The sequence below is a fragment of the Lissotriton helveticus genome, chromosome 9 (assembly GCF_964261635.1).
Source record: "Lissotriton helveticus chromosome 9, aLisHel1.1, whole genome shotgun sequence".
Lineage (NCBI taxonomy): Eukaryota > Metazoa > Chordata > Amphibia > Caudata > Salamandridae > Lissotriton > Lissotriton helveticus.
In genome coordinates, this window is record NC_136070.1 from 1,126,290,321 (window position 1) to 1,126,305,327 (window position 15,007).

At 39.7% G+C, this 15,007-nt stretch overlaps 1 protein-coding gene across 1 annotated transcript in view; it reads right to left on the reverse strand.

The window, feature by feature from the left end:
* Positions 1-15,007, reverse strand: part of LOC144783380 (cadherin-related family member 3-like) — a 567,696-nt gene that overhangs the window by 235,741 nt on the left and 316,948 nt on the right. Inside the window, exon 8 of the mRNA XM_078662381.1 lies at positions 9,158-9,262. Within this exon, the coding sequence (XP_078518507.1) occupies positions 9,158-9,262 (105 nt within the window). The remainder of the gene's footprint in view (positions 1-9,157; positions 9,263-15,007) is intronic.

Genomic DNA, 15,007 nt, shown 5'->3' on the forward strand with positions numbered 1-15,007 from the left:
AATAATACCTTAAAGATAGATAAACTAATCCAGCTTGACAGATCTGATGGAAAATGTTATTTAGTTTGACAAAAGAGTCCAGAAAAGAAGAGAAATTAGCATACTGAGGCAAAAGCAAGACTTGCTATTTGATAAAAACATTGATTTCAAACCTGATATTTCATAAGAATTACGACAGGTTCATGTACTATTTTATCTAATTTTCATGAATGACATCATGAGAGTGTTTTCAAAATGTTTAAATATTTTCTGTTTGAAAAATGTAATTGTAAAAAAACATGTAACACGTTATATCTGTATTATGGTCTATAGTGTATAGAATATTATATATGTATATTATGTATTATAGTCCAGTAGAGCTACTCTGACATCTGGTCACATTGACAGATTACCTAGCCTCCAGGCTTGACGTTTCTGGCCAGAACTCTGCAACGGGTAGTTGTAAATTGTTGCCCTAAAATAAACAGAGTAACGAAAGTACATCCTTTAAACCATGAATTCCTTCAATGGCTACATAGTAACCTGCTCTTAATGATCTGTTATATTGTAGATTTGGGTGATTTACTAATGAGCATTTGAAAAATAAATCACTATTATATTGTAGTACTTGATAATAGTCAAATTATGACATCACAATGCCTGCTGCCTGAGCCAGCAGTGAGAGTTTAAGGCCCAAGAGAAGAATATCTCCAGCTACAGTTCTGCACTTAAATGAATACATAGCTTTTAAGGTTCCTTTTTTCTGAACTGTCAATCTCTGAATGGTCACAGGGGCCTTTTCAGTTGTAGATTTACTGACGTAAATGTTCTCTTACATTTTGCAGTAACGTTGCTACCTTTCGCTATTCACCATTTCCAAGTGTAAAGTTAGTACAACGTGTAGACTTATATGTTCCCACCCCATAAAACCAGGCATCAGAGGCATGTTTACAAGTGAAAGTTATTACTACTGAATGTTTACATTTAGGCAGAGGTCTCCATCACCAGGGTGGAGAGCTCTTCATGGTTAAGAGTAGGGAAACTGTAAAAAGTGTATTCAACTTCTTTTTTGAAGTGTAGAAATATTTTAATGGTACATATTAATGTGCAATACCTTTATCTATTTTATGACAGAAAGAACAAATAATAAAAATGTCAAACTATCAACATAAAATTATGTAGAAAAATTAATTATTTCAAACAAACATATTATGTATTATTATTTATTTACAGACACATTTAAAAGATCATCTAAATATTTTTTTTAATTTTTATTTAAAAGTTGTTTAAAATTACAAAATGTTATGTATATATTTAATTTCAATTAATTTATTGTTTTCAAAACATTTAAAGTTAAGTTTGATTTCACATTGTAAAATGTTTATCACAACATTCTAATAAAATATTATTTAGTTTTAATCATATATAATCTTTTAAACAGTAAATAAAATGTATATATTTTTTAAGGTCAAAAGAAGATAATGTTTTTCCAATATTCCTAATTTGGTACTGATTTTAAATTCCCTGCCTGCATTATTTTTTATGGGGGTGTGTTGCACCACGTGTATGTAGCCATGGATTGTACTGCATTTACTCCGAAGCTAAGTTGGAGTACATTTACGACTATTTTAGGTCCCGTTTGACTGTAGTAATCTTAGAAGTTCAATTTGTTTACTTTAATGGGTTTATGCTTTTGTATGCATATGTCTCTCCCAAACCACCTCCATAACCCTTCCTAAACCCTCCCATATTGCAGTGAAAATTCCTCCTTTCCCAGCCACTCTCACATCCTTCCACATTCACTTCTAAAACATTGTCGTACATGTGTGGTTTCCTCTTCCATTAGGGTGAATATCATTTCATAGAAAAGATAGGAGAGGCAGAGGTTGCCACATGTAGATTAATGAATAGTAAGTGAGAAGTACTACTATAGGACTTTAAAATGTATTGCAAAGTTCAGTTTCTGATTAGACCTGAGACTCTTTTGCGTAGTAAAAAGTACATATTTATAATAATTCTTACAAACTTCAATATGTATTTCGGTACCGAAGAGCAGGGCTCTATCTATACAGTCCCAGCTCTAAAATGTTAGCTTACTGGCTTTTGCAATGTTTTTTGACATACCAGTCTAATGTGGCAAAAGCACAAGTTAGACTAGAAAAATGCTTTAGTGAAAAAGAGAAGAAAAGGCATCCCACTTGTTCTGACCATTGTTTTACATAATTTTGGTAAATTGTTTGCTAATACATTGATTGTGTCTGTTGAGGTCACATGAGCTCACCCAAAGTTGATCTCTATCTAGCGTGGTTGACTACGATCCACATGTCCAGGCTATGACATTATTAATGATTGGTTGCAGGTGTGTTAGGGAAACTTAGCCTCACCAGTGAGTTGCCTTAGCCAGATCTAACCACAAAGGAGACACTTTCTCCATGTTGGATTGTGAAAGAATGTTGCTTTCTGGGACAAGAATATGCCACACTTTGGAGGAAGTGGTCATACAGCTGGGTGGCACCCTGCATCTCATTGGTCAGAGGTGTCCCCCTGCTTGATGCCAAGAAGCTGTGAAAACATTCTGGAGAATTGCATAGCTGCCTGAACCTACCGTATTTTCTGGCGTATAAGACGACTGGGCGTATAAGACGACCCCCTACTTTTCCTTTTAAAATATAGGGTTTGGTCTATATTTGCTTGCTTATTAAATGATACTGGCGTATAAGACGACCCCCAACTTTTGAAAAGATTTTCAAGGGTTAAAAAGTCGTCTTATACGCCAGAAAATACGGTACTAGGAGAAGAAGGACTGCCCTGCTGGAAACCTGATCTGCACCCCAAAGGTTTGCACTCTGAAGGACTTCACCTGCTACACATTCTGGGATTACAGCCCAAACGACTTTGCTTTGCTTCAAGAAGGATTAAGGAGCATGCTCCCGGCAAGTTACAGGTTAACATAGCCCGGCTGCATCATCTCCACCAAGAAGTCTCCATCCTTGAGTGCGCCCAGTGGACCTTTAGGGATTTGGCCAGGTTCATTGTGGGAATTGTTGTCCCAACATTCCAAGGACCATCTGAGAAATTCTATACTGGATTGGTGTTGGGACACTTTGAACCTTCAAGGAGACCTTCTGGCAGAAGTTACAGAAGTTTGGAGCACCTTTAATAAAAAAACTCCTAAAGCTGACCAGGTACATTGAGGAAGTTGTAGACCCAGACCCCAAGAGGCAGCCCTGAACATCTGAACACTTGGCTGGTGCTCTGGACCACTCTCTTGCATCAAGAAACACTTCTGGAGGTGAGTGTAAAGAACTCTTGACTTTGTACTGGTCCGGCATGACCTTTTTTAACCCCTTGAGCGCTATTTGCTTGTTTGCGCTAGTTTTAATTTTAATCTTTAAAAAAGTATATCTCTTGTTTCTTACACTGGATTTTTGTTGTTTTGGTGTCTACTTTTTCATTAAAATATAACCTATATTATATAAATTAGTGTTTGATTTTTATTTTGTGTTGTGTCATACTTATTTAATGTATTAACGTTTTTAAATGCTTTACACACCTCTCTCCTAAATTAAGCCTGTCTGCTCATTGCCAGCTACCAAGGATTGCGCAAGGAAATAATTTATTGAGACCTCGACTGATACTTTTATTGTGATTGTGGCTTTATTACTAGTGGTAAGTTCCTACATATCCCTACTAATAATCCACTTTCCAACACCCTCTGCCATCTACCTACGATGTCCTAGAGAGTCTGTTTTTCAACTTGGACAACAGTGCCAGCTCTTTGAACAATGCAGCGGATCTTGGGCCTTACTTTGCCATGCAATTCCGACTGCTCACAATGCCCACCAGTGACAGCTTCTGATAGTTTCCACCAGGGGCCTTTTCTAATATTACACACAACTGGCTACTCCTCATCTGACACTGATCTTAAATGCCAGATCCTCACATTGACAGCCAGTGTTAGCTCACAAAACTACCTTCAAAATAGACCTCTCACACTGTCCACTACAGAAGGCAGCTTGTGGTGCTGTTGAACTGTGTGAGATCCTCCCTCCGCCAGCAGTGCAAGCTCCTAATTCTGCCTATCAGTTTCAGCTCCCCACACTGTCTTCCAGTGCAAGCTCATCACAATGTCCTTCAGCGCCTGCTCACGATTCCTCCCATCAGGAGGATTGATTACCCTGCTCAGGAGTGCGTATCCCTCACATCTGCCAGCCAGGTCCAGCACCTTCTGCTGCCCTAGGGAGTGGTCTTTCACACACTCCATCAGCACCTATTCATTACACTAACTACGGTGCTCACTATTAGAATATATTGCTTTCTTACTTGAGAATGTTTCGTAGTGGTGTCTCTTCCTACAGCATATCTATGAACAGTCATCACAGCTCACAACACCCATAACACACATCCACAAAGCTCCTACTCATTAGGGGAACCACATCCATTCCTGCTGGATGGCAGAAACTATCCTATTTATGCTTTTTCACCGATGAGACACACATCAAGCTGTGCAATTTTGTTCTCTCTTTTTAGGTCTCGTCCTATTAATCGTGCAAGCGATAATAGGACGAGAGTATAGAGGCTCATCCAAGCTCTGAAACCATCGCGGATTACATCGAGTGCATGTGTACATGCACGCGCCATCAGCCTCCCTCCCACAGGCATCCCCCAGCGTGCACTCGGCCTTAGGCTGATTCACTTTCACGGCCGCGAGGCTGTGCTTCAAAGGGATCCGCTTCCCCGCCCCCTGCTTCACACTTTTCACGGCCGTGTCTCGCATTTCTCCCCCCCCCCCCTCAGCAATGACAAGAGCTTGTTATTCACCAGCTGCAGAGCGGGCGCCAAATGTATTTCTGCCCAGGGCACTATCTGAGCAAAGGCCAGCACTTGTTTCACTTCACTTTGAAGCCCTACCTAGAGGAACAGCGTACACAGGTAAATATCGATTTTACTGGAACATTCTTCAGCTACGTCGTGCCCTACAGACCTGGGATGGAATCGGCAAAGTTTTTCTTTCCCGCAAGGCACAATAATCTAAGTGACTTTTGCTCTCCAACACAAAACATTCCTAGGAATTTTTTTTATTCCGAAATGTTTGTCTTAAAATGTAATTAAATTCTTTGAATTTCAGGCGCAATTTAGTAACTTATGTGAAAGCGAATGTTCCTAACTTGTTTCATATTTCCACTAGTTGTGTACCGCACGGCCTTCCACTACCAGGCACATATACAGTCTCAGAGCACCCTGCCCTCTGATGCCTCATCCGGTGCGTCCCGCCACCCACTCAAAGCCCCTTCATCGGGTCCGTCTTTTTAAAGGTGAAAAGGAAGAAACAGTTATGGATAATCGTTTCCCTCTGGGAATGTTTACACTCGGCATCACGTAACCCAATGCTTAAATGAAGGACCATTAGCCGTCGTTGCCATGGAAATGTATTAAGAGAAAATGCGGATTTCCGTCTGCTACTTCAACCTGACCTCTCATGAGCCAGAGCCCGGACCTTTCCCGGCAAGCTAAGGGGACTACTTTCAGAGCAGGATTGGTTGCCATGGCTCAGCCTCGAACCCCCACATGGCCCCATTCTAGTCACAGCCTCCTGAACTGTGGCCGGTGAGACTCTTGCAATGGCTGGTTTTAATTTCCAGTCCACCTCTGACACACTTATTTTTTTAGGTCTCACTGCACCAAACAAACTGCACCAAACAAACTCTTGTCTATTCTCTCTAGCATCACCCTCCTCACACTCTCCTAACGAGTCTTCCTTCTCCCGCATGTGACCCTACTTGCACCCTCTCGGAGCCATCTTCATTCTTTTCTGCTTTTCCCTGTTTCCGCCACACAATCCACTCCTATGTGTCTCCTTTCTGTCCTCTTTCCTACTTAACTTTCATTCTTTCTCCTTTAATCCCATTTCCACCCTCACTCACCCTCATACCCTCACCCTCACACACCCCCACACTCACACTCTCACCCCCACACACCCTCACCCCCATCACCCTCACACACCTTCACCCTCACACCCCCTCACACACCCTCACCCTCACACACCCTCACACCCTCACACACCCTCACACCTCCTCACCCTCACACCCCCTCACCCTCACACACCCTCACCACACACCCTTACCCTCACACCCCCTAACCCACCCTCACTCACCCTCACACCCTCACCCTCACACCCCCTCACACCCCTCTCACCCTCACACCCCCTCACACCCCCTCACACACCTTCACTCACCCTCACACCCCCTCACCCTCACAACCCTCTCACCCTCACACACCCTCACCCTCACATACACTCACACCCCCTCACCCTCACACCCCCTCACCCTCACACCCCCTCACCCTCACACACCCTCACACACCCACACTCACACTCTCACCCCCACACATCCCCACCCCCATCACCCTCACACACCCTCACCCTCACACACCCTCACACCCTCACACACCCTCACCCTCACACACCCTCACACCCTCACACACCCTCACACCTCCTCACCCTCACACCCCCTCACCCTCACACCCCCTCACCACACACCCTTACCCTCACACCCCCTCACCCACCCTCACTCACCTCCTCACCCTCACAACCCCTCACCCTCACACCCCCTCACTCTCACCCTCACACAACCTCACACACCTTCACTCACCCTCACACCCCCTCACCCTCACAACCCTCTCACCCTCACACACCCTCACCCTCACATACACTCACACACCCTCACCCTCACACCCCCTCACCCTCACACCCCACCCTCACACACCCTCACACACCCTCACTCACCCTCACTCGCCCTCACTCGCCCTCACACACCCTCACCAGCATAGCATAACAAAACATAGCATAGCATAACAAAACACAGCATAGGATAGCAAAACAAAACATAGCATAACAAAACAAAACATAGCATAGCAAAACACAACAAAGCATAGCATAGCATAACAAAACACAACAAAACATAGCATAGCATAACAAAACATAGCATAACAAAACACAGCATAACATACCATAACAAAGCATAGCAAAACAAAACATAGCATAGTATAACAAAACATAGCATAGCATAACAAAACAGAGCATAACAAAACATAGCAAAACACAACAAAACATAGCATAGCATAACAAAACACAATAAAACATAGCATAGCATAACAAAACAAAGCATAGGATAGCAAAACTAAACATGGCATAGCATAACAAAGCACAGCATAACATAACAAAACATAGCATAACAAAACATAACAATACATAGCATAAAAAACATAGCAAAACACAACAAAACATAGCATAGCTTAACAAAACACAACAAAACATAGCATACCAAAACAAAACATATAATAGCATAGCCAAACAGCATAGCACAACAAACGCAACAAAACATAGCATAGCATAACAAAACATAGCATAGCAAAATAAAGCCTAGCATAATAAAATACAACAAAACATAGCATAGCATAACAAAGCATAGCAAAAGATAGCATTGCATAACAAAACATAGCATAACAAAATTCAGCATAGCATAGCAAAATATAGCATAGCATAACCAAACACAACAAAACATAGCATAGCATAACAAAACACAACATAGCATAGCATACAAAACAAAGCTTAGCATAGCATACCAAAACATAGCATAACATAGCATAGCATAGCAAAACAGAGCATAACAAAACATAGCATATCAAAACAAAGTATAGCATAATAAAACACAACAAAACATAGCATAACAAAACATAGCATAGCAAAACACAACAAAACATAGCATGGCATAACAAAACACAATAAAACATAGCACAGCATAACAAAACAAAGCATAGGATAGGATAGCAAAACTAAACATAGCATAACAAAACAAAGCATAACATAACAAAACATAGCATACCAAAACACAACACATAACATAACAAAACATAGCAAAACACAACAAAACATAGCATAGCTTAACAAAACAAAACATAGCATAGCAAAGCAAAACATAATAGCATAGCAAAACAGCATAGCATAACAAACACAACAAAACATAGCATAGCATAGCATAGCATAACAAAACATAGCATAGCCAAACAAAGCATAGCATAATAAAACACAACAAAACATGGTATTTCAAAACAAAACATAGCATAGCATAACAAAGCATAGCATAGCAAAACATAGCATAACAAAACACAGTATAGCATAGCATAACAAATCAAAACATAGCATAGCATACAGCATCACTCAGCACCACCACAGCATCACTGAGGGGCACCACAACATCACTATGCGCTACCACAGCATCACTGAACGCCACAGCATCACTCGTTTGCCATCACAATATCACTCAGCGCCACCACAGCATCAATCTGTGCAACTATTTAACAACAACTGGTTCAAATATGTTCTCTCAATGTTTCAAGCTTTATTACAAATGTAACAAAAAGATGTTAATATTTCACTTCTGTTCTTGGATTTTCGTAATAATAAAATTCACTGAACATAATCTTCACAAAAGTTATTTACAAAAGTTTTAGCTATTACCATTATAAATTACAATAACTTCTATTAAAAAAAAGCCATATGTGATTTACAATACCAATAGCTCAAACTTTCCTAATGCGAGACCTATTGCATTGCAAATGCTTGTTTTGTGGTTGTCAGCGCTGTTTTTAGCAACATATATGTAATCACTTTTGCTGTTGCAAAACAGCACTTACGACTAAAAAGAAGTAAAATAGGAAAGAATGTTAATATGTATTATAATAAGTATCATGGTGGTTAATAAACCCCAGAGCAAATTAGCACCGCCCAGTCAGTTCCTCCAATCTAGCCCCAAAATGATTTATGGACGTGTTTCAATATCTATGTTATGTTATTACTTCACTATTTAACCTTCTTTGATTTGTTGTTCGTGTTTTGGAAAATGCACCACTTATACAACACGGTGTAATATTTTAGAATTCTTTTCAAGCATGGCAACCCATGTCTCTCTCCTTTCCTTCCCTCAGTCTAGCCCACCTTTGGTTCATTCTCCCACTCTGCTGCCCTAACACTACCGTATTGAGCTGCACTCAGGTGAATGGGTGAGCTATAGAAAAAAACACATACAGCATTGTTATAAAAACATTCAATAACATTTAAGAGTGCTATTTGCTGATCAACTTGATTATGCGACCTATTAACAAATTACCACAAACTTACCTGCATGAAAGTACTGGGTCATTGTCATTCACATTAGTGAGGAACACCTTCACATTTCCTATAATAGAACTAACTCCATCCGATACCTTGATGGTTAAAGCATAGCTGGCAATAGAAATATATATATATGTTTAGTAAAATGAATGAATTCACAAAATGACACAGTTACAGATTATCACTTCAAATTAAAGGCACCATTTGAAATCCAGAAAGTAACAGGACCAATTAGCTGGAGTAAATGACCCTGATCCGTTGTCTGAAACCAGCAAGAAACTACTAAGCACATGCAAAAGATCAAGTTTTTCTAACGCATAATTTCAATATTTATTCATGACACCAAACACCAGATAGGTCCCAAATGCAGAGGCTTATCAGTACTGTTGATTGAATTTACAATATCTTAAAATAAATTGAACTCTTGAGGTGTTCATTTGTTTTGTAGATAATGCTGATGATACTTTCTGTCCCATTGTTTTTTCAATTCCCCAGGCTAACGTGGCAATACAAGGCTGAAAATTGAGAAACGCAAGAAAGAAAACCAGAAGACAGCCTCGTTGTAAATTGTCACAACTCATAAATGTTCAGTACAAGCTTCCTTTACACAACAAACCTTTCACAGGAAGCATAGAGAAGTATAAGCCTAAATTACAAAGCAGATGCAGTATGAAAACCAAGGAGCAATGCACGACTCCCTCACAGAAAAAGAAAAATAGAGCCAGGGAGGGAAGGAGTAGTGCAAGCCTCTGTCATCAAATTGATGCAAAACGGGAGGCAAGGAGCAGGGGAACTGTTCTTTACAAAGGAGATTCAGCACAGGCCGCAGGAGCAGTACAAACCTCCCTCACAAAACACAGATGGCATAAGCAACAACTGCACAAGCCTGCTCATGAAATCAAGCATAGCACAGAAATCAAGTGCCACTGCAAGCCATCTCATAGCAGAGATGGCATGGCCAGCGGCCAGGTACACTTCTTGTTTTCGATGTGTAGGGCTGCTCAAGGGGCAGTAAGCCCAGAGCATCATTGAGGATGAGGATCATTGAGGTTTCCCAGCTCACCCATGGCTATACAAGCCTCTCTCACGAAAGCAGCTAGAGTATGATTTAAGCAACAGTAAATCTGCCTAACAAAATGTATGGAGCCTGGGCAACTGGGAAGGATTGATGTGCGCAGCTGCAAAGTGACATTCACGTTGTGTGTGAAATCTCCAGCACGGGCAACAGTAAGGGATTGGTGTGCTCAGTTGCAAAGTGTATTCATGTTGTGTGTGACATCTCTAGCAAGTTGAGGAATTTTAATGTCATTATTTGTCATTTGTGTAGCCCACAATCTGTGCAAAATCACTTTGAAAACAATGATTTCTTATCCCAAAGTCCCAGTTTTAAAAAGAAGAAACAAAGCCACAAGTCCGAGAATGGATAGTTATGTTCCAGGGGATACTGGGCCCTGTTACTCAAATTGAGTTTCTTGTCACTATAATCTCTCTAACACACATTTGGTCCTCCAATGGACCTGACTTTGTGCTGATGAGATGTTGGACATAAAGGATCCAATATCCGGCTATTTACTGAGGATAAGGAATTGGACAACCGACTTACAAGCTAGTAATTAAAATAATGTATATGACTCTTTAAACCAGACTATATGAGAAAAGAATTATCACTGCTAGCCAGAATTGTCTGAAGAAATTTAGTTGGAAAAGAATTATACAAACCAATAATTCTGTTAAGGCAATAGTAAACGACAGCATTAGAACCTGGTGTTCCTAGATTTCTCAATGCTGATTTCTCCATGTCATAAACAAATCAATTGGAATGTACCTGACCTCTCCGTCATAAATAAATCAATTGTAATGTACAATCGACTTGGGGAAACAAGTCATAATGAGACAAAGTCTATGGTTTAGTAAAAGGTAGATTTTAACAAAAGTATTCAAAATGGCAAGTCCATTATTATTAATCATGTAGGATCTAAAGAGTGCAGGACAGTCTAATTAGTTTGAGCTTGCCATAAAATGACAAGGAGCTTTGGAATGTTCAGCAGGGACTTGAGCCATGGCCAGTGTCTCATTGTGAAAGAGTCCAAGAATGGCGCACACAGTGTATGTGTTAGCCTCGAAAGAAGAGCAAGTAGAGTCGGCAAAAATGCTTCCAAGGGAAAGATGTAGGAAAATCAAAGGTAGTCTCTGAGGTCTGATCTCTACCAGATAAACCGCCCATCCATCAAACCAATGTATAATTTAATCCTTTAGTTAAGGGTGACACCTCCTTTGTCACCTCATTGTGTCAGACCACTCAGTCCATTGGTCAGTTCATATAGGATGATTGTCATGCAGCATAAAATAAGATATATATTATAGCAAGAGGTGGTGCTGCTCAAGTAATTAGTCAGATCATCCAATACATGTAAACTTCCAAACGATGATCCTTTAGAAGCAGGCGCATGAGCGAGTTCAAGAGGGCAGTTTCCCCTAGTAAATGTTCCCAAAGTATCAACCTGGTTGCAATCAGTCCTTGTGAGTGACCAAGAACTCTTTTATTAATACTCAGTTTTGCTTCACATTGTATGTTTAGGAAAACTTCTCACGAGTGGGAGACAAAGCAAAATAGGAAAATTCAGGTCTCTATTAAATTAATTCAAGAATATGCCGATTGTAAAGTAATGAAAATATATATTTCATGTAGGAAAATAATATTTTACTAGTCTTTTAAACATTTAAGCGCTCAGAATATATTATTAGTTGGGTTGCAAAACTCACATGTAAATATGAAATATTTCTGCATTTTTTGAAGTACCAACCTGCAAATTTTTTTCTTTTTTTTAGTTCAAAAAGCTTTATTGAGCAGATAAAACCAAGTAAAACATCATTACAAAATCACAATCAGTAAGAGGAAATGACATCACATAATAAGAAAGTGAAATGTAAAAGTAGCAAAAACCCCCAAGGGGGAACATAAGCAATATACTAAGGGAAAAAGCATTTTTTAAGAAATGCAAAATTATTTCTAATCATAAAATATTAACATTTTTTCAAGTGGTTTATATTAGTACATATATGAAGATCAAATTATGAAGGTTTCATGTCGTTTACACTCAATATGGCTATGCAGCACCAATTTTTGTTTTCTCAATTTGTGCACAATTTTACATATGCAAAGGATGGAATTCAGAATGAAACCCTTCAATATCACAGGTAAACATAACTAGTTAGATTTCATTAACTAATCACACACATTTACTATTTCAATGAGGATAAGTAGGAATCTCATAGCACGTGAGTACATTATGTTAACATTCTAATGCATGTTGAAATAATATGCTATGGCTGATTAATTCAATATGAACCTATATTATGCAATTGAATACGATGTCTACTATTCTACAATCATCTGCATGTTTTTACAATGCAGTATGAAATTTCCCTGACAATTTTTTCTCATGTTTCTTTAACGTGTAATTGGTGCACGTTTATTCATAAATTACTCAAAATGTCTCATAATCGGTTTAAGTGTCAAGTAGAGGATCTAGCAGCTTTTTAGCTGCATCAGTTATGACGGCTAAATAGCGTGCACTGGCTTCATATGAGATGGAGGCGGGAGCACTTTCAAAGCTATAATGATAAGAGAATTTGGTAATGGTGTTGACAAAAGCTATGTGTATTCTTAAATAAAGCTCAATGCCAGGTGCTAAACCTGAACTGGGATAAATAAGCTGCAGCGCCATACATAGTCAAAGTGGCATCAGGTCAATTGGATTATGGACTTGAAAATTAATGCTTACAATGAATGTTTGTCAGTGGTTCTTTGTGAACAGTTCTAAGTGGGCTGTGTGAAAAATCGAATGTATGCATTTTCACAATGAAGTTGAGACGTGAACCACCATTTGGTATGAAATAAAGGGACGAGGCATTCAGACCTGCAATTGTCACCCAGTTCTGAGGTCCCTGGAATGGTGAACCCATTTGACAGCGTTCAGCTCCAGAAAGTTTCACAGTAACAACCAGGATTGGCTTTAGCATGGTGCTACTGGTGCAGGCACACCTGGCACAGAGCTCGGTGAGTGTTCTGTCTGGAAATAACGTATGGGTCTAAAAGCACATGCTGTAGAGTTCCTTGTGTGTCCAGCAGTTATCAGGCAGCAATACAAATGGCAAAATTACTCTGGTGACGAATTGCCCTGCTGGAGAGAGCTGCAGTTTTGTGTAGTGGCACTTTTACCTCATCAAAAAAGTAGTGCAGAGGCTTAATATGCCTCTGCAAAGAATGTCTAACTTGCAGATCACAGAACTCTATTTAATGTGGATAGCTCAGAGGGTTACTGCTTTTGTCACAGAGATCCTTTTGTTACTTGCACTTTATAAGTTACAATCCTAATCCGTTATGTTTTTTCCTCCTGTCTTTAATTATCCTAATATAGCTAAACGGGTTTGTTTGGGTAGAAATGCATTCTTATTAGGAATGCAAACCCCAACCACTGTGGTGCATTTTAAATACTGAGTCTGTCCTTCTCAGGAACAATCACTCTTAAAATATACTGCCTAGTCGCATGGATACCATGTGATTCCTACACCTTGCAACTCTCGTTGTCTTATGTAACATTTCATATAGACTGATTTACACTTGTATGGTTCATTGTCTCAGTATAATGTATGTGTGATCTCTTTACATATACGTTATACAATAACTTGCCCTGCATTTCTCTTGGCTCGGGGGGCAGGCTGCAATGGATCGATGTGATTGGTCTGAGTGCCGTGACATGCTGCTCAGTCAGAGACTGTAGGGTTCGGCATGTAATGCAGCCTGCACGGAGAACAGGGGAGTGGGCATGACTGTTTTTGGGGCCTGAGAAGGCCGACCAAACAGTCATTGCGCACAGGAGTGTTCTACCACTTCTTCCCTGCAGCTCCGCCCCGCCCTCCCTCACGCACTGCTGCAGCATGAGGAATACATAAAATGGTAATAACATTTAATTAATGTCATTTTATTGTTTCCTTTCTTTGCTGCAGTGGGTCAACACTTCTCCACCACTGCTGGTTAATATCGCCCACTGCCAGCCCTAATGCCTGCATCACGACACGTTCCTGAAACGTTTTTCGGTGATGTCACTTCCTGTGAAGTCACTTGGTCACAGATCGTGCCATAAGGGTGCGGCAATGGCAGTAGAATTACAAGTTAGCACTTCTGTTTATGGAAGGGAACCTTTGAAAACATCTAACCATCGAGTTCACAGTGCAATATTAAGAGTCATTGCTTATGAGTCTAGACTAAATCACTCCGTAATGCAGTTGAGCATGCAGTGGTTCATGGGACGGCTCGCACCCTTCTGTTCTCTCCTCACTTTGAAAATAACTAGGGCTACTCGCTCAAGGACACTTAGGTAAAACAATATGACGACCATAATTAAAAGACCCCAGGCCTCTACCGAAGCCTTTCCACCTGATTCATCTTCAACTAAGTGATTGCTTAAGAGAAGAAGCCTATTTTGAGGATATGGTACACGGTAACTAGACATAATATCGAAAACAATATATAGATTGGCCATAATATCGAAGTAAAAATATAGAATGGAAAAAATATCGAATAGACACAATATAGTGGTTAAAAATATCGAATTGAAGGTGAGTAATATAATATCGATTGTCAAAATATAGAAGTCAAAATAATCGAAGTATATAATATAGGCATTAAAATATATTGAATTTTTAATAATATCGAATTTTTTTAAGTGTTTTGTATGTTAGTATATGTGTGAAAAGTGTATTTTATTTTTGAAATGTATGTTTAATTTATTTTAAGTAATGAATTTTATGTTATTTAATTTTTGCGTAATTTAATTCTGTAGCGGGTTGTGG